General features: G+C 36.7%; 1 protein-coding gene across 1 annotated transcript in view; it reads right to left on the bottom strand.

Annotated features, from left to right (window-relative positions):
• PDCL2 (phosducin like 2) overlaps positions 1–19,846 on the bottom strand; it is a 41,220-nt gene that overhangs the window by 7,321 nt on the left and 14,053 nt on the right. The window contains exon 4 of the mRNA XM_060654989.3: positions 2,921–3,064. Coding sequence (XP_060510972.2) covers positions 2,921–3,064 — 144 coding nt within the window. The remainder of the gene's footprint in view (positions 1–2,920; positions 3,065–19,846) is intronic.

Genomic DNA, 19,846 nt, shown 5'->3' on the forward strand with positions numbered 1-19,846 from the left:
TTGATTATAGATTAATTTTCTTAAAATGTATGTTCTATAGCAACACATGAATACATTTTCTTAGTGTCAACAAAAAAATATTTTATGTAACTATCTTAGATTGAGTGCCCTCTGAGGTCACAAACACTTAAAATATTATTTTAAGGGCCGCCTGGGTGGTTCAGTCAGTTGAGTGCTAGACTTCGGCTCAGGTCATGGACTCACAGTTCGTGGGTTCAAGCCCTGCGTCAGGCTCTGTGCTGACAGCCTGGAGCCAGCTTCAGATTCTGTGTCTCCCTCTCTCTCTCTTCCCCTTCTCAGCTCCCTCTCTCTCTCTCTCAAAAATAAATAAATGTTACAAAATTTTTTTTAAATATTTTAAAAAGATGCTTATCCTTTGAGTCCATCAAAGTTATATGATAGTTTGAAACAGCCTAACTGAAACTATAACACATCAATCTCTTGCATGAATTTTTGAAAATTATTTGTGAAATTTAATTAATGTATCCAGAAATAACTGTTAAAGTAAATAATTTTATGCCATGGTATGGGCATTCAGAACCAACATCTATTCTGGGTCTCAGAAAAGATATTTAGTAAGCTATTTGTATATAACACTTCTCACGCACAGATCCTATTATTGTAAATGTCCATGTTTCTCATATTTATGCATGAGAAATCAAAATCAGATAAGTAGTACAAAATCAGATAATGCGAAAGATTCTTTTTAAGGCCTTAAACTACTCAAAAATTAATTACCAAGCATTTTAGTTACAATAACAGTCATGTCTTCTTTTATGGAGCCTGGTGTCCTCTCAAAATTCGTGTGAGGAACTGGTGAGCTGGTAAACAGCAGGGCCCTAATCTGCATAAATTGCTCTGTACAGAGTTTCTCTGAGGACCTGGAGAAAAAAATCTTTTATTCAGAGAATGGATGAAAACAATGAGGGCAATTGGCATCACCTATGTTCCTGGACTGGCTTGGCACCCAGGCAGAGTTGCTGGGACCTAACTCTAGAGAGATTTGTGAAACTCTGGGAGCTTGCAGGATCTCTGTGACACAGAGTTGGGGAATGGGCCACTCTACCCAATTATCATATACCAGGTTGGTAAGGCCTGGGGACACTTGGGTTAAACTTAGTACAAGTAGGCACTATAAATTAACTGCTTGGGGAGTAGAGGTGAGTATGAGGGAATTGTTCTATTAAAAGAGACTTCAGGGGTGCCTGGGTGGCTCAGTCGGTTAGGCGGCCGACTTCGGCTCAGGTCATGATCTCACGGTCCGTGAGTTCTAGCCCCACGTCGGGCTCTGTGCTGACAGCTCAGAGCCTGGAGCCTGTTTCAGATTCTGTGTCTCCCTCTCTCTGACCCTCCCCTGTTCATGCTCTGTCTCTGCCTGTCTCAAAAATAAAATAAAACGTTAAAAAAAAAATTTTTTTAAAGAGACTTCAGAGACATGATATAACCAAATGTACTGCGTGATCCTTAACTGGATCCTTTGTCAATTATTATTAATTTTGGAATTATAACTAATTTTGTTAGGTGAGAAAACAGTATTGTGGTCATATAGAGAAATGCCCTTATATTTTGAAGATGCATGCTGAAGTACTCAGGAGTAAAGCTTCACGCTGTGTGTAATTTAGTTTGAAATGATCCTGCAGATAGGTACACAGGCACATACCCACATACAGACAAAAAGATACAAAAATGGCAAAATGTTCATTTTCAAATCTACCTGGCTGGCATTTAGGGTATTCATTTTATCATTCTTTCTACTTTTCAGTATGTTTGAAATTTTCTGTAATAAGCTAACAAAAAAATAACTGCCAGAGAATGTCATTTTTCTTTTTCTTTCTTTCTTTCTTTCTTTCTCTCTTTCTTTTTTCTTTTTCTGAGAGAAAGTGTGCATGCATGGAGGAGGGGCAGAGAGAGAGGGAGAGAGAGAGAATCTTAAGCAGGCTCCATGCTCAATGTGGAGCTGGACAGGGGGGTGCTTGACATGGGACTCAATCCCATGACCATGAGATCATGAATTGAACGAAAATCAAGAGTTGGATGCTTAACTGACTGAGCCACCCAGGTGCCCCTCTTTTTTTTCTTTTTAATTCATTTACTTATTTAAGTAGTTTCCATACCCAATGTGGGACTCAAACTCACAACTCTGGAGATCAAGAGTTGCATGTTCTTCTAACTGAGCCAGCCAGGTGCCCTGAAAGAGTGTTATTCTTTTAAGAAGTGCCACAGATTCTTTAAATGAGACATGAAAACATATTAAAATATCTAATTTAATCCCTGAAGCCAATTACTCCATTTGTATATTAAGTACACATTAAAAAGGAAGCCACAAGGCCCAAGGTGGAGTCACTTGCCCCAAGACAGCAAACAAATACTTATTGCAGTTTCGACCTCTCCAGAAGTGGAATTTAATCAATCTGGAATTTTCTGGTTAGTACCAAATGACATAATCTGTTACATGGGCTCTCCATTCCCCAAAGGAAGATGAGGTGATCCATCTAATAAGAACACCCCTGTATTCCCCCTGAGAGAAACAATCCTTCCTTTTCTTTTACTAATAGCTTCCTGTCCGCCCTCCTTCCTATAAAAGCCTTCCATTTTGTACAACTCTTTGGAGCTCCCCTCTACATTTGTTCTAGATAGGATGCTGCCTGATTCATTAATTGTTTAATGAAGTCAATCAGATCTTCAATTTTACTTGATTTTTACTTGAATTTTGTTTTTTAACATTATGTGTATATATATATATATATACATACATACATATATATATATATACACATACATATATATGTGTATATACATATGTATAATTTTTCTTTTCTTGAGTGGTCTTTGTCATATGCCTTATAAAGCCTCAAAACCAGACATAAATATCTTAAAACATTAGTATATTAACATTTTACAGAAATACTATAGTAATTACCTTGATCTGTATAAATGAATTATAACTGACACATCTTTTTCTGCATTTGTGACTTCATTCACATACTGATTTCCAGAAATTTCTCTTAATTCCCCAAATTTTTGTTTTATCTTAAGAGCTTTCCATTCCTGTAACCGCTTTTCTCTAAAAAAATAAAATGAAATTACATAAGAAAATTGTTATAGTCTTCAGGTCATTCCTATACACAGAAACAAGTTAGGGCAATGAATGTCATGCTAGTACATATCAAACACTTTAAAGAATGTTAGAATAACTATTAATGCTCTTATAATTCCAATTCGTCTTTTCATATGGGTATTTGTGTTATGAATATTGCAAAGAGGAGTTAGCTATTGACTTTTAAATTTATTTTTATTTAAGGCTAGGTCTTAATCATAGCTATAGAGGGCATTGAGCCAACAAATTCTCATACATACACAGGTTAAATACTAAGGAAGCATATACATAATAATAATAGCTAACATTTACTGAGTGCTTACTATGTTGCCAGGCACTGTTTTCAGTGCACTACATTAACTAATTTAACTTTATCAAGTTAGTACTATTCTCACCCTGTTTACGTGCTCTTAACTATCATGCTGAGCTGAACTTCGGTCCAAAGCCTTTGCGAACACGTGTAATTACTTGTTATAACTTTATTGCAGGTAGAGAGGTGGTAGAGAAGGGTGATCACTCTAAGACTAAACTGGGTTTAAATGCCAACTCCTACTTATGAGCAGCATAAGCTCAGGCAAGTTATTTAATCACTCTAAGCTTCAGTTCTCCAACTGCAAATGGGAATAATATTAATACTTATTTACACAGGATTGTTGGGGATTAAATGAGATAACATATGTAGATTTCTTAGGATGGTGCCTAGCACACAATGAGTATTCAATAAATGTTCCCTAGTTATTCACCCATAGAGGACCTTGAAACTTTGTTTAAGAACTTTCTCAAAATTTGCATGTTTTGATTTAGTTGTGGAACACTTGGATCCAGAGTTTCCAACACACCTACAAGTTTCTTAAAGGTTACTGATTCCATACCTCTAAGTTATCTGGGAGTACACACTCCTTTCTTTCTCTGTGTATCAACTAGATTTTCTTATTTTCTGTATAATTAAAAAAAAATTTTTTAAGTAATCTCCATGTCCAACATGGAGCTTGAACTCACAACTCCAAGATCAAGAGTCACATACTGTACTGATTGAGCCCACCAGGCCCTTTATTTTCTTATTTTCTGTATTGATGCTCTGGCATCTGGGACCTTGCTGATCCTGGAGAGACTGCCTCTCCCAGGGCTAGGTAATTTCTAAAGATAGCAAATACTCACTGCAGAGCACATTTCTTAAAAGCAAACCAACTAATTCAGAGCCCAATCCTTCAACCACCTCCTTTATTGGCCTGAGGCACTATTCCTATTCTCTAATCTTTCCTGGCCCAGGAATCAGACAACTAGAGGCAGCCTCTACAGCCCAGAGCCTGCCAAAATTATTCAATTAGCCAATCCTACATCTGCTCACCCTGCTTAGCTTACCTTTCCCACAGAAATCACAATGAAGAGTGGTGTCCATACTATCCCCTCACTCCTTCTGCCTCTTAACCAACTCTGATGCTTCCCTGTATGGCCCTGCATTGTAGGGCATGCCCTACTCTTGAGAACTGAGTAATAAACTATCTTCACCATGGCAATTATCTCCTGTTCTGTTGGCATGGCCAAACCTAAATCCTGGGTATATTTTAGAACATTCTGTTTTTATTGCATGTGTTAGAACCATATCAGGTAAAACCACTCACTTTACATAACAAGTAAATCAAGCAAAATGAAGCCTAGAGAAGAATGCCAAGAACAGGAATTCAAATCTAGGGCCTTCTCACAACTTTCAAACTGAAATCCTTCAATTTTCCCTGTACTGGCTCAGATATTCAGAACTTACAGTTACTCCAAAAATCTTTTGGGAGCCCAGTTTTGTTTGCACTGAGTATTTAGCATCACTATCATTAACTTCCCTCAATTTGATCTCACTGGCTTATATCTGCCAAAAATTTCAAAAAGTTTTTGTTCCAGTGATGGCACCATGCCCTACTTAATGGTGTGACTATCTTTCTCCTCTACTTCTGCACCTTCTCCTCCTCATTTTTCTTTGCAATTCAGTAGAATTAAACACCTGGGTTGGTTTTGCCATCAGAAAGGGATATAGTGTTCAACGGCCTCATTTTTCTTTCTCCTTTCTTCTTTTTCGTTTCTTTTTCTTTCTTTTCTTTCTTCTTCCTTCCTTTCTTTCTTTTCTCTTCTTTCTTCTTTCCTTCTTTATTTGTTTCTTTCTTTCTTTCCAATGGCCTGCATTTTCCACCTAACAATTGTCAGTTGGGATTTACTCACAAAAACAGAAAGCAGCAGAAAGCTTAATCTGGGGGATTAAGTATTTTACACACCACTCAGTATAAAGACTCTAGGCTTGGAGAGTCTTTATACTGAGACTCTAGGCTTGGCTACCAAGAATGACTTCCAAAACAATACTCAAAACTGGTCTGCCAAAGGAATGAATAGCTTTCCCTGCTGCAATCCAGAAACTGGGGAATCTGGAACTACTATTTCAATTGTGTTCTACTATCAACCTACACTGGGGATCAGAAAACCACTACAACAATTATTGTCTCTAGGGACGTACCTTCTTTGCAAAGACTAGAAGAAAATATTTGCAGAAGGTACATCTGATGAAGGAGTATTATCTAAAATATACAAAGAACTCTAAAACCTCAACAATCAGAAAACAAACAAACAACCTGATTCAAAAATGGGCCAAAGACCTGAACAGGCAACTCACCAAAAAATATATTGATGACAAATAAGCATATTAAAAGATACTCCACATCTATGTAATCAAGGAAATGCAAATTGAAACAAGAGAGAACAACATATCTATTAAAATGGCCAAAATCTACAACACTGACACCAAATGATTGAGAGGATGTGGAGCAATAGGAACTCTCATTTATTGCTGGTTGGAATACAAAATGGTCACCTTTTGGAAGATGGTTTGGAGGTTTCTTATATAATTAAACAAACTCTTACCATACGATCCTGCTATCATGCTCCTTGGTATTTACCCAAAGGAGTGAAAACTATGTCTACACAAAAACCTACACGTGGGTGTTTATAGCAGCTTTAAAATAATTTATCATGGCCCAAACTTGGAAGTAGCTCAGATATCCTTAAGTAAGTGAATGGATAAACTGTGGTGTATCCAGATAATGTAGTATTATTCAATGCTAAAAAGAAATGAGCTCTCAAGCCATGAAAAGACATGGAAGAAACTTAAATGCATATTACAAGTGAAAGAAGCCAATCTGGGAAGGCTACAAACTGTACGACCCCAACTATATGACAATCTGGAAAGGCAAGGTATGGAGACAATAAAAAAAATCAGCAGTTGCCAGAGATTTGCAATGGGGAGGGGACAAATAGGCAGACTACAGAGAATTTTTAGGGTAGTGAAAATACTTTGTATGATACCATAATGATGGATACATCATTACGCACTTGTCCAAACTCATAGAAAATACAACACTAAAAATGGACTGTATTGTATGTACACTGTAGACTTTGGGTGATTCTGATGTATTGATGTAGGTTCATCAATTATAGCAAATCTATCATTCTGGTGGGAGATGTTGATAATGCTGGAGACTATGCATTTGCTGGGGCAGCGGGTATATTGGAATCTCTATACCTTCCACTCATTTTGCTGTGAATGTAAAACTGCTTTTACAATTCTTAAAATTTTTGTTTTGTTTTGGCTTTAAATGAGGAATTTGCTTTATATCACCACTATCAGGATGACTACAGAATTTTCCCTTGTTAATAACAACTTTTGAAAGGATACAGGTTCCTTTTTCCTTAGATCCAAAGTGACAACTGAGATATGAAAATAATGTGGCACAAACTGGTGGCAATTAAAGTTGGACTTTTGATATGGAATATGCAAGTGAAAGAACTTGTATATGTAGTATCTCTCTCTCATCTCTGTGGCAGAAACTGGCTGGTCATTGGTATAGCTTTCTCTTCCAGGGCTCACAGGAAGACTACATTTGCCAGCTTCCTTTGTGGTTAGATTAGGCCCAGGAGACTGGATTATGTCCAGTAGATCAAGAGTGAAAGTGAAATATGCATTTCTGTGACTCACCCCTGCAATGTCCCATGCTGTCTTTTACACTGTCTCCCTAGTCCACAAGCTGGAGGGAAAGGATGCTGACATGATGTGGCCCTAATGAAAAGAGCCCAGATCCCTAGTCATCACCCAGAGAAGAGTCACTGAAGTAACTCTTCAGAGTAACAGAAGAGTCACTGAAGTTCCTGAGTAAGGAACTTTCCTGTGTGAAACCACTGTGATTTTGAAGTTGCATGTTACAGAAGCATTAATTATCTCAATAAATTCTGCTGACATAAATGATTAATTAGGATTGCCATCATTGAACAATCCTTGCATTCTTTGAATAAATCCTAATTATTCACCATATATAATGATTTTGATATGCTATTTTATTTGTCAATATTGTATTTAAGATTTTTGCATCTATGTTTCAAAAGTGAGATTGGTCTAAAGCAATGTTTTCCAAGTTAAGGCATGTGGACATCCTGTACGAGAATCACTTAGGTATAGCAGGTTCCAAAGATTGACATATTCCTGAGATCCCAACCCAAATTTACTGATTATTACCTCTTCATTCTGATCTCAGGAATGTGTATTTTAAACTATATTATGGACAGTTATCAAAATATACAAAGGTAAAGAGACCCCAGATGCATGCATCTTCCATCAATTATTTCTATTCATGGCCAATCTCTACATCTTACATCTTTACCCCTGTTAACTTCCCATCTCACGGGCTATTCTGAAGCAAATATAAGACATCATGTAATTTCATCTGTAAATATTTCATTAGATATCTCCAAAAGATGAGGATACTTTAAAAAATTTAATTCACATAGCACAATCACACCTAAAACAATAATTTCTTAATATAGTCATATAATGTTCAAATAATCCTATTCTAAAATACATAAAATATACATAAAATTTACCATGTTAACCATGTAAGTGTTCAACAGCATTGAGTATTGTCTCCATTTTTTAAAGTTTGTTTACTCAAATGAGGATCCAAATTAGATTTATACATATGGTTATTATATCTCTTAAATCTAATTTAATCCAGATTCTTTCCATCTACTTTTTCCCCTGGCAATTTCTTTATCAAAGGAACCTGGATTGTTTGTCCAAGGTTTCCCACAGTCTGAATTTTGCTAGTTGCATTGTCATAAGGTCAATTCACATGAGAAATATAAATTTTTATTGACAATGTTGGGTGGTTATTTTGACCAACCAACCTGAGTCATGAGTTTTATTTCCTTTCTGTATGAACCTTGTCTGATTGTGACAATCAGTGTTATATTATCAATAAATATACCCATGTTTTATGCAACAAATTAGTAAACTCTCCATCTTTATAATAACATAAAGATTATCTGTGCCTTGAAAGTAGAGAAAAATCAGCTAGAGAACAAATTTTAGGAATCAGTTTATCTTCTCACTAATGTTTTTCCATCTCTTATTGAGTCAATTTTGGAAATTTATATTTTCATCAAAAAATCATATTTTTAAATGATGCAAATGATCATATATCAAATATTCTCCTGGCCTGGCTTCTTTCATTTAGTATAATGCTTTTGAATTTTACCAAAGTTACTATGTGTGTCATTAGTTTGCTTTCTATTCCTACAGAGTAGTATTCCATTATGTGAATACACTACAATTTGTTTATTCACTCACTTCACATGTATTCATCGTATCAATGGACTTTTACGTTGTTTTGTTTTTAGCTATTATGAACATTCATGTACAATTCTTTGTATTGACATAGATCTTCAGTTCCCTCAGAAATGTGATTGCTGGGTTAAATGTATATGTAACTTTGTATGAAATTGCCAAACTGCTTTCCAGAGTGGTTATATGAATATTTCAGTTCCTCCATGATCTTTACATTTTAATTGTAATATAATTCATATATAAGCATACCTTGAAGATTTTGTGAGTTCTATTCCAAACCATTGCAATAAAGTGAAACTCACAATAAAGTGAGTCAAGTGGATTTTCTGGTTTCCCAGCGTGTATAAAAGTTATGTTTACACTATGCTGTAGTCCATTAAGAGCACAATATCGTTATGTCTAAAAAATGTACATACCTTCACAAAATAAAAATAAATAGCAAATAAACACATTATTCCTTTAAAAAATGCTAACCATCATCTAAGCTTTCAGAGAGTCATAATCACTGATGACAGATTACCATGACAAATATAATAATAATAAAAAAGCTTGAAATATTGTGAGAATACCAAAATGTGACAATCATGAAGTGAGCAAATGCGGTAGAAAAATGGCACCAATAGACTTGCTCAAGGCAGGGCTGCCACAAGCTTCCAATGCATAAAAAAGACAGTATCTGCAAAGTGCAATAAAGTGAAGTGCAATAAAGTGAGGCATGCATGTATAATAAAATTCAACTATAAAAAAATATGGGACGCCTGGGTGTCTCAGTTGGTTAAATGTTCCACTCTTCATTTCGGCTCAGGTCATGAACTCACAGTCATGAGATTGAGTCCCATGCCAGGGTCCGTGCTGGGCACAGGGCCTGCTTAAGATCCTCTCTTCCCCTCTCTCTGCCCGTCCCTGACTCACTCTCTTTCCCTAAATAAATAAATAAATAAATAAAGTAAAAAGAAAATGAAAAACAAAATCCAACTATTGAAGTGTACAATTCAGTGATTTTTAAAACATTCACAAAGTTATGCATCCATTACCACTATTTAATCCTAGAATATTTTTATTGCTCCAAAGTTATTCCTTATTCCCCCATCTGCACTTATTCCCATCACAGGCCATGGTAATTAATGATTTCTGTCTCTATGAATTTTCCTATCCTGGACATTTCATATAAGTGGGATCATATAAAATATGGCCTTCTGTTACTGGCTTCTTTCACTTAGCATAATATTTTAAAGGCTCAATTGTATTGTATCATATATCAGTACCACATTTCTTTAAATGGCTGGTAATATTCCATTGTCTGATATACTATAATTTGTTTATCGTCTCCCCAGTTGATAGATATTCACATTTTGTACTTTTTGGCTGTTTTGAATAGTGCTATGAACATTCATATACATATTTTATGTTTTCAGTTTTCTTGGATATATACACATCCAAGTGGAATTGTGAATCATATGGTAATTCTATATTTAACATCTGAGGAAATTCCAGACTGTTTTTCAAAGCAGTGCACCATTTTATATTCCCACCAGCAACGTACGAGGGTTCCAATTTCTCCACATGCTCACCAACTTTTATTGTCTGTCTTCTTTACTATAACCACCCTAGTGGGAAAGAAATGGAATCTCATGTTTTTGATTTGCATTTTCCTAATGACTAAGTTGATCATCTTTTCATGTAGTTACTTTCCATTTGTATACCTGCATTGGAGAAATGTCTATTCAAGTCCTTTGCATGTTTTTAAATTGAGTTGTCTTTTGTTGCTGAGTTTTAGGAATTCTTTATATATTCTGGTTAGTAATCCTGTATCATATATTTATACATATAATTTGCAAATATTTTCTCCCATTCTGTGGGTTATTTTTTCATTCTCTTGATAGTGTCCTTTGTACAAAAGTGTAAAATTTTGATAAAGTCCAGTTTATCTATTTTTTCTTTTGTTGCTGTGCTTTTGGTGTCATATCCAAGAAATCATTGCCAAATCCAATGTCATGGATGTTTCCCCTTATGTTTTCCCCATAAGTTTTAGTTCTTATATTTAGGTCTTTGATCCATTTTCTGTTATTTGTTGCTTATGATATGAGGTAGGAGTCCAACTTTTCTTCTCCATGTAGAAATTTCGTTTTCCCACTGCCAATTGTTGAAAAGATTGAATGGTCTTGGCACCTTGTTGAAAATCATTTGACTATATATGTGAGGGTTTCTTTCTGGGCTCTCTATCTTATTCTAGTGATCTGTATGTCTCTTCTTATGTCACTACTACATTGTTTTGATTACTGTCACTTTGTAGTAGGTTTCAAAATCTGGAAGTATGAGTCCTCCAATTTTGTTCTTTCTCAAGATGTCTTTGGTTTTCAGGACACGGGTTGTGTTTCTTTATATTCATTCTGCCAATATCTGCCTTTAATTGGAGATCAATTAATTTAAAATCCATTTACATTTAAACTACGTAATGTAAGTGTCTGACATGAAGTTTTTTGATTGTACTGTAAGTGCCTGACGTTGAGCTTTTGGTTGCTGAGGAGTCCATTTCAAAAGACATCCATCTTGAAAAACACAGTGCCAGCTGTATGACACAGCTACTAGCAAAACAACCAGATAAGGAATTAGGCTGCCCCCACCTATGAGGACCCCTCTTTCAGACACCCCTGGGTAAACTAGACTGCTTGAATGCCCAGCTTCTCCTTTCCCATGTCCTAACTCCAGCTTTTATGCACTAAATTAGCCAATAAAGAGTAAACCTGTGAAACCTAAACACCCCACCATTGGACCCTAGTAAAGGCAGAGCCCCAGCTCTGTACTCTTTCTCCCCAATAATCTGGCTATGTGGCCTTTAGGCATGCCATGTAGCTTCCAGCACCTACGAGTAATAAATCTTTTTCCTCAATGGTTCCTGGTGGGGTTTTTGCTAAAGCGTATCCTACAATCATAATAAGAACCAAAGGGCTAGTCCAGCCACAAAATGTGAGTAATACAGGCCCAGATGAATCCCTCAGGCATTCCTCACCAACAATATCATTCTCAATAGGCTGGGACCAATGCGACAAAGCAATTCTTATTAATGAAGAACTTCTGCCATTTAGCTCTTTTGTGTGTTTCTTATTTGCTTTTTGTCCCTCAATTCTTCCATCACTGTTTCTTTTTGTATTTAGTTGATTTTTGTAATATGCCATTTTAATTTGCTTCTTCTTTTCCATTCTGTAATCTTTTAGTTTTTTTCTTAGCATTTACCTTAAGGATTAAAATTAGTATCTTATGATGACCTACTGTGAATAATACCAACTTAGTTTCAATACTAGACAAATGCTCCACTTGTATACACCTCCATCCCTCCTCTTTCATGCTGTCATTGTTACAAACTACATTGTTATACATTGTCCATCAACATCAACTTATAATTGTTGTTTTATGAAAAAAAAATTGCTGTTTTATGTCTTTGCCTTTTAAATCATACAGGGAAAGACAGAGTTAAGAACCAAAAGCTGAGTGATTCTGGCTTTTATATTTGCTTACGTAGTTACCTTTATGTTACTTACTCATTCATAAAGCTTTGAGTTACTGTCTAGTGCTCTTAAACTTCAGCAAGAACGACTACTTTTTTAGGGCAATTCTAGTAGTAACAAACTCACTTAGCTTAAATTAATGTCTTAATTTATCCTTCATTTGCAACAGTTTTGCCAAATGAAGAATTCTCAGTTGGTAGTTTTGTGTGGTATTGTTGTTTTGCAGCAATTAAAATATATCAATTCACTGCTTTCTGGACTCCAAGATTTCTGATGAGAAACTGACAGTTTTATTAAAGGTCCATTGTATGTGACACTTTACTTCTCTCTCACTGATTTCAAGTTTGTTTTTATCTTTTGATAGTTGATTATGATGTGTCTTTGTGTGGGTCTCTTTGAGTTGATACTACTTGGAACCCATTGAGCATCATGGATTTGGAGATTTGTGTCTTTTGTTAAATTTGGGAGGTTTTCAGACATTATTTTTTCAAATATTATTTCTGCCCTTTTCTCTTTTCTTCTGCTGGGACTCTTATACCACATAAGTTGGCTCACTTAGCGTATCACAAGGCCAGTTAGTCTCTGTTCACTTCATTCTTTTTTTCTTCTATTCCTCAGACTCCATAATTTCAATTGTCTTCTCTTCAAATTTGTTCTTTCTTCAGCTTGTTCAAATCTGATTTTTGAAGCTCTCTAGTATATGTTTCATTTCAATTTTTATTGTACTTTTTAGTCTTAGAATATCTTTTTGGTTCCTTCTTACAATTTCTCTCTTTATTGTTATTCTCACTTTGTTCATATAATGCTTTCCTGTCTTTGTGTCGATTTCTTTTGTTCCTTTGAATTGGAAATACTTATGTTTCTTTGTATGCCTTGTAATTTGAAAACAACACTGGATTCTTATAAATGTGGTAACTCTAAGAAATCAGATCCCTACCTTCCATGATTTATTTTTTTATTACTTTATGGTGTCTCTGTGCCAGAGATCAGTCTGAGGTGAAAGAATTAAGGTTGTCTCAGGTCTTTCTGAGCTTTTGTCTTTCCCAAGGCTTTCTAAATTCCCTCATTTACACAGTTGTTTTGAATGTCCAAATACCAACCAACCAAACAGATGTGGCTACTTTATATCCTCTGGAAGCCACCTGAGCCAGTGAAAATTGACACCATAGCAACCACTCTTTGTGCCTGTATCTCCACATTCAGAAGCAGTAATTCATAATCAGAACACAGAACCTTGATATTGAGGACAAAGTCTTTACTGTCCACTCTGGCTTTAGTAAGCTTTTTCAGTAACACAGGCTGCTGTCCAAACAGTTGCCTACCATGGGGCTGGGGGTAAGGTATGGATAGCTATTACCACACTAAGGACTGAAATCAGCCAATACTAACTACAGTTTACCAGCCAAACTTTATCTTGGAAGCTACAAGTGTTCAAATAGACTCCAGAGTTCCCAAGCTGTCACTTGAGACTGTTTCTTCTAGTACAATAATTATCTAGGTGGACAAATGGATCCCTAGAGCTTTCTATTCTGCCATCTTTCCTGATGTGAACCTAGTCTGTTGTTTTTTGAAAATGTCTCAAATTTGGGCTTCTCTGATATATTTTTATAATTAGACTGAGGATATGAAATTATTGACAAGGATACTACATAGGTAATGTGTCCTCCACAGTGCATGATATCAGGAGTTACTTGATGCCAATATATTATTGGTAATGTTAACCTTGGTCATTTCCTAAGATGGAGTCTGCCAAAAGTCTACACTGTAAACTTACTATTTCCTCTTTTATAATTACTAAATATTTGGGGGGAGATACTTTGAGATTATGAAAATATCCTGTTTCTATTTAAATTTCCCGACTCATTTCAGCATCTATCAGCAAATCTTGCCCATGGGGGATTAATTATTATTGTGGTGTTCTGATGGTGATTTTTCTATTTTCCTCAGTGTTACTTTCTCTGAATTTGTTCATTTCAGTTATTTATATCACAAGGGAGTCCTGGATATTTATTTTATAATCCAGTATTATGATTATTTATTTTGTTGCTCAAGTTGTTCCAACTATGACCATTTAAAAATCTTTCGTTTTGCTCCTATACCTTTAAAAAACTTTTTTTCTACAGCATTTCTTTACTTTCTGGCACCACATGATGCTCCTGACTCATATTGTACTTTCTCAACTCACACTGTGGAATGAAGCAGTCCTCCAAGGAACAGTGGTTCCTATTATTAGAGAGTAGCATTTGTAAAACAAGAGCTAAGAGCTAGGTGTACTCATTGCTACCAGACTATTGCTACTTCTAATCCAATTCACTTTTCTTGGGGATTTTTTCATGTTAAACCAGCATTCTTGGGACCAATCCCACTTGATCAGGATGTATTGTTCTTTTTTTTAAATTGTTGGACCTAATTTGCTAAACTGTGTTTAAAAATTTTGTGCCTATATTTTATATACGTATGTATTCTATATATCCTATATATAAGAGATATTTTTCTGTGCCATTCTGTTTTTGAAGTTTCTTTATCTGGGTTGAGTTTCAGGATAAGTTGGGAAATATACATACCTGTTCTAATTTCAGAAAGAATTTATTTATGAGTAGTAATTAATTATTTATTAAATGATATACATCATCCTAGAAGGAAAACTGTGGCTCTTATTGGCCTTTTACTGATATTTCCACTTTACTTATATGTAACTTGATGAAGTTCCACTGTGTATTACTGGATAGCTTTTTACTTAAGCAAAGGAAAAAATATTCAGGAAAAAAACTATTGCACTTATATAAAGTGAGGTGGGTTTAAAATGTTCTTGAAGGGTACGGGTTGGCTTAGTTAGTAGAGCATGTGACTCTTGATCTCAAGATCATGGGTTCAAGCCTCATGCTGGGCATTAAGCTTAATTTTAAAAAATTAAAATGTTGGAGGTTCCGGAAGATGGCAGCGTAGGAGGACGCGGGGCTCACAGCGCGTCCTGCCTATCACTTAGATTCCACCTACACCTGCCTAAAGAACCCAGAAAACCGCCAGAGGATTAGCAGAAGGGAGTCTCCGGAGTCAAGCGCAGACCAGAGGCCCACGGAAGAGGGGCTCCTCCTGAAGTGGATCACCTAAGGAGAAGCGAGCTAAGCCTGCCCCTCCACCCCCCGTGCACCTTGCCTACCCACCCCAGCTAATACGCCAGATCCCCAGCAACACAAGCCTGGCAGTGTGCAAGTAGCCCAGACGGGACACGCCACCCCACAGTGAATCCCGCCCCTAGGAGAGGGGAAGAGAAGGCACACACCAGTCTGACTGTGGCCCCAGCAGTGGGCTGGGGGCAGACATCGGGTCGGACTGCGGCCCCGCCCACTAACTCCAGTTATACACCACAGCACAGGGGAAGTGCACTGCAGGTCCTCACCACGCCAGGGACTCTCCAAAATGACCAAACGGAAGAATTCCCCTCAGAAGAATCTCCAGGAAATAACAACAGCTAATGAACTGATCAAAAAGGATTTAAATAATATAACAGAAAGTGAATTTAGAATAATAGTCATAAAATTAATCGCTGGGCTTGAAAAGAGTATACAGGACAGCAGAGAATCTCTTGCCACAAAGATCGAGGGACTAAGGAACAGTCACGAGGAGTTGAAAAACGCTTTAAACGAAATGCAAAACAAAACGGAATCCACGATGGCTCGGCTTGAAGAGGCAGAGGAGAGAATAGGTGAACTAGAAGATAAAGTTATGGAGAAAGAGGAAGCTGAAAGAAAGAGAGATAAAAAAATCCAGGAGTATGAGGGGAAAATTAGAGAACTAAGTGATACACTAAAAAAAAAATAATATACGCATAATTGGTATCCCAGAGGAGGAAGAGAGAGGGAAAGGTGCTGAAGGGGTACTTGAACAAATTATAGCTGAGAACTTCCCTGAACTGGGGAAGGAAAAAGGCATTGAAATCCAAGAGGCACAGAGAACTCCCTTCAGACGTAACTTGAATCGATCTTCTGCACGACATATCATAGTGAAACTGGCAAAATACAAGGATAAAGAGAAAATTCTGAAAGCAGCAAGGGATAAACGTGCCCTCACATATAAAGGGAGACCTATAAGACTCGTGACTGATCTCTCCCATGAAACTTGGCAGGCCAGAAAGGCTTGGCACGATATCTACAGTGTGCTAAACAGAAAAAATATGCAGCCGAGAATCCTTTATCCAGCAAGTCTGTCATTTAGAATAGAAGGAGAGATAAAGGTCTTCCCAAACAAACAAAAACTGAAGGAATTTGTCACCACGAAACCAGCCCTACAAGAGATCCTAAGGGGGATCCTGTGAGACAAAGTACCAGAGACATCACTACAAGCATAAAACATACAGACATCACAATGACTCTAAACCCATATCTTTCTATAATAACACTGAATGTAAATGGATTAAATGCGCCAACTAAAAGACATAGGGTATCAGAATGGATAAAAAAGCAAGACCCATCTATTTGCTGTCTACAAGAGACTCATTTTAGATCTGAGGACACCTTTAGATTGAGAGTGAGGGGATGGAGAACTATTTATCATGCTCCTGGAAGCCAAAAGAAAGCTGGAGTAGCCATACTTATATCAGACAAACTAGACTTTAAATTAAAGGCTGTAACAAGAGATGAAGAAGGGCATTATATAATAATCACAGGGTCTATCCACCAGGAAGAGCTAACTATTATAAATGTCTATGCGCCAAATACCCGAGCCCCCAGATATATAAAACAATTACTCATAAACATAAGCAACCTTATTGATAAGAATGTGGTCATTGCAGGGGACTTTAACACCCCACTTACAGAAATGGATAGATCATCTAGACACACAGTCAATAAAGAAACAAGGGCCCTGAATGATACATTGGATCAGATGGACTTGACAGATCTATTTAGAACTCTGCATCCCAAAGCAACAGAATATACTTTCTTCTCGAGTGCACATGGAACATTCTCCAAGATAGATCATATACTGGGTCACAAAACAGCCCTTCATAAGTTTACAAGAATTGAAATTATACCATGCATACTTTCAGACCACAATGCTATGAAGCTTGAAATCAACCACAGGAAAAAGTCTGGAAAACCTCCAAAAGCATGGAGGTTAAAGAACACCCTACTAACGAATGAGTGGGTCAACCAGGCAATTAGAGAAGAAATTAAAATATACATGGAAACAAACGAAAATGAAAATTCAACAATCCAAACGCTTTGGGATGCAGCGAAGGCAGTCCTGAGAGGAAAATACATTGCAATCCAGGCCTATCTCAAGAAACAAGAAAAATCCCAAATACAAAATCTAACAGCACACCTAAAGGAAATAGAAGCAGAACAGCAAAGGCAGCCTAAACCCAGCAGAAGAAGAGAAATAATAAAGATCAGAGCAGAAATAAACAATATAGAATCTAAAAAAACTGTAGAGCAGATCAACGAAACCAAGAGTTGGTTTTTTGAAAAAATAAACAAAATTGACAAACCTCTAGCCAGGCTTCTCAAAAAGAAAAGGGAGATGACCCAAATAGATAAAATCATGAATGAAAATGGAATGATTACAACCAATCCCTCAGAGATACAAACAATTATCAGGGAATACTATGAAAAATTATATGCCAGCAAATTGGACAACCTGGAAGAAATGGACAAATTCCTAAACACCCACACTCTTCCAAAACTCAATCAGGAGGAAATAGAAAGCTTGAACAGACCCATAACCAGCGAAGAAATTGAATCGGTTATCAAAAATCTCCCAACAAATAAGAGTCCAGGACCAGATGGCTTCCCAGGGGAGTTCTACCAGACATTTAAAGCAGAGATAATACCTATCCTTCTCAAGCTATTCCAAGAAATAGAAAGGGAAGGAAAACTTCCAGACTCATTCTATGAAGCCAGTATTACTTTGATTCCTAAACCAGACAGAGACCCAGTAAAAAAAGAGAACTACAGGCCAATATCCCTGATGAATATGGATGCAAAAATTCTTAATAAGATACTAGCAAATCGAATTCAACAGCATATAAAAAGAATTATTCACCATGATCAAGTGGGATTCATTCCTGGGATGCAGGGCTGGTTCAACATTCGCAAATCGATCAACGTGATACATCACATTAACAAAAAAAAAGAGAAGAACCATATGATCCTGTCAATCGATGCAGAAAAGGCCTTTGACAAAATCCAGCACCCTTTCTTAATAAAAACCCTTGAGAAAGTCGGGATAGAAGGAACATACTTAAAGATCATAAAGGCCATTTATGAAAAGCCCACAGCTAACATCATCCTCAACGGGGAAAAACTGAGAACTTTTTCCCTGAGATCAGGAACACGACAGGGATGCCCACTGTCACCGCTGTTGTTTAATATAGTGCTGGAAGTTCTAGCATCAGCAATCAGACAACAAAAGGAAATCAAAGGCATCAAAATTGGCAAAGATGAAGTCAAGCTTTCGCTTTTTGCAGATGACATGATATTATACATGGAAAATCCGATAGACTCCACCAAAAGTCTGCTAGAACTGATACATGAATTCAGCAAAGTTGCAGGATACAAAATCAATGTGCAGAAATCAGTTGCATTCTTATACACTAACAATGAAGCAACAGAAAGACAAATGAAGAAACTGATCCCATTCACAATTGCACCAAGAAGCATAAAATACCTAGGAATAAATCTAACCAAAGATGTAAAAGATCTGTATGCTGAAAACTATAGAAAGCTTATGAAGGAAATTGAAGAAGATATAAAGAAATGGAAAAATATTCTGTGCTCATGGATTGGAAGAATAAATATTGTTAAAATGTCAATACTACCCAAAGCTATCTACACATTCAATGCAATCCCAATCAAAATTGCACCAGCATTCTTCTCGAAGCTAGAACAAGCAATCCTAAAATTCATATGGAACCACAAAAGGCCCCGAATAGCCAAAGTAATTTTGAAGAAGAAGACCAAAGCAGGAGGCATCACAATCCCAGACTTTAGCCTCTACTACAAAGCTGTCATCATCAAGACAGCATGGTATTGGCATAAAAACAGACACATAGACCAATGGAATAGAATAGAAACCCCAGAACTAGACCCACAAACGTATGGCCAACTCATCTTTGACAAAGCAGGAAAGAACATCCAATGGAAAAAAGACAGTCTATTTAACAAATGGTGCTGGGAGAACTGGACAGCAACGTGCAGAAGGTTGAAACTAGACCACTTTCTCACACCATTCACAAAAATAAACTCAAAATGGATAAAGGACCTGAATGTGAGACAGGAAACCATCAAAACCTTAGAGGAGAAAGCAGGAAAAGACCTCTCTGACCTCAGCCGTAGCAATCTCTTACTCGGCACATCCCCAAAGGCAAGGGAATTAAAAGCAAAAGTGAATTACTGGGACCTTATGAAGATAAAAAGCTTCTGCACAGCAAAGGAAACAACCAACAAAACTAAAAGGCAACCAACGGAATGGGAAAAGATATTTGCAAATGACACATCGGACAAAGGGCTAGTATCCAAAATCTATAAAGAGCTCATCAAACTCCACACCCGAAAAACAAATAACCCAGTGAAGAAATGGGCAGAAAACATG

This window comes from Panthera onca, chromosome B1 (genome assembly GCF_046562875.1).
Source record: "Panthera onca isolate mPanOnc1 chromosome B1, mPanOnc1 haplotype 2, whole genome shotgun sequence".
In the NCBI taxonomy this organism is placed as follows: Eukaryota; Metazoa; Chordata; class Mammalia; order Carnivora; family Felidae; genus Panthera; species Panthera onca.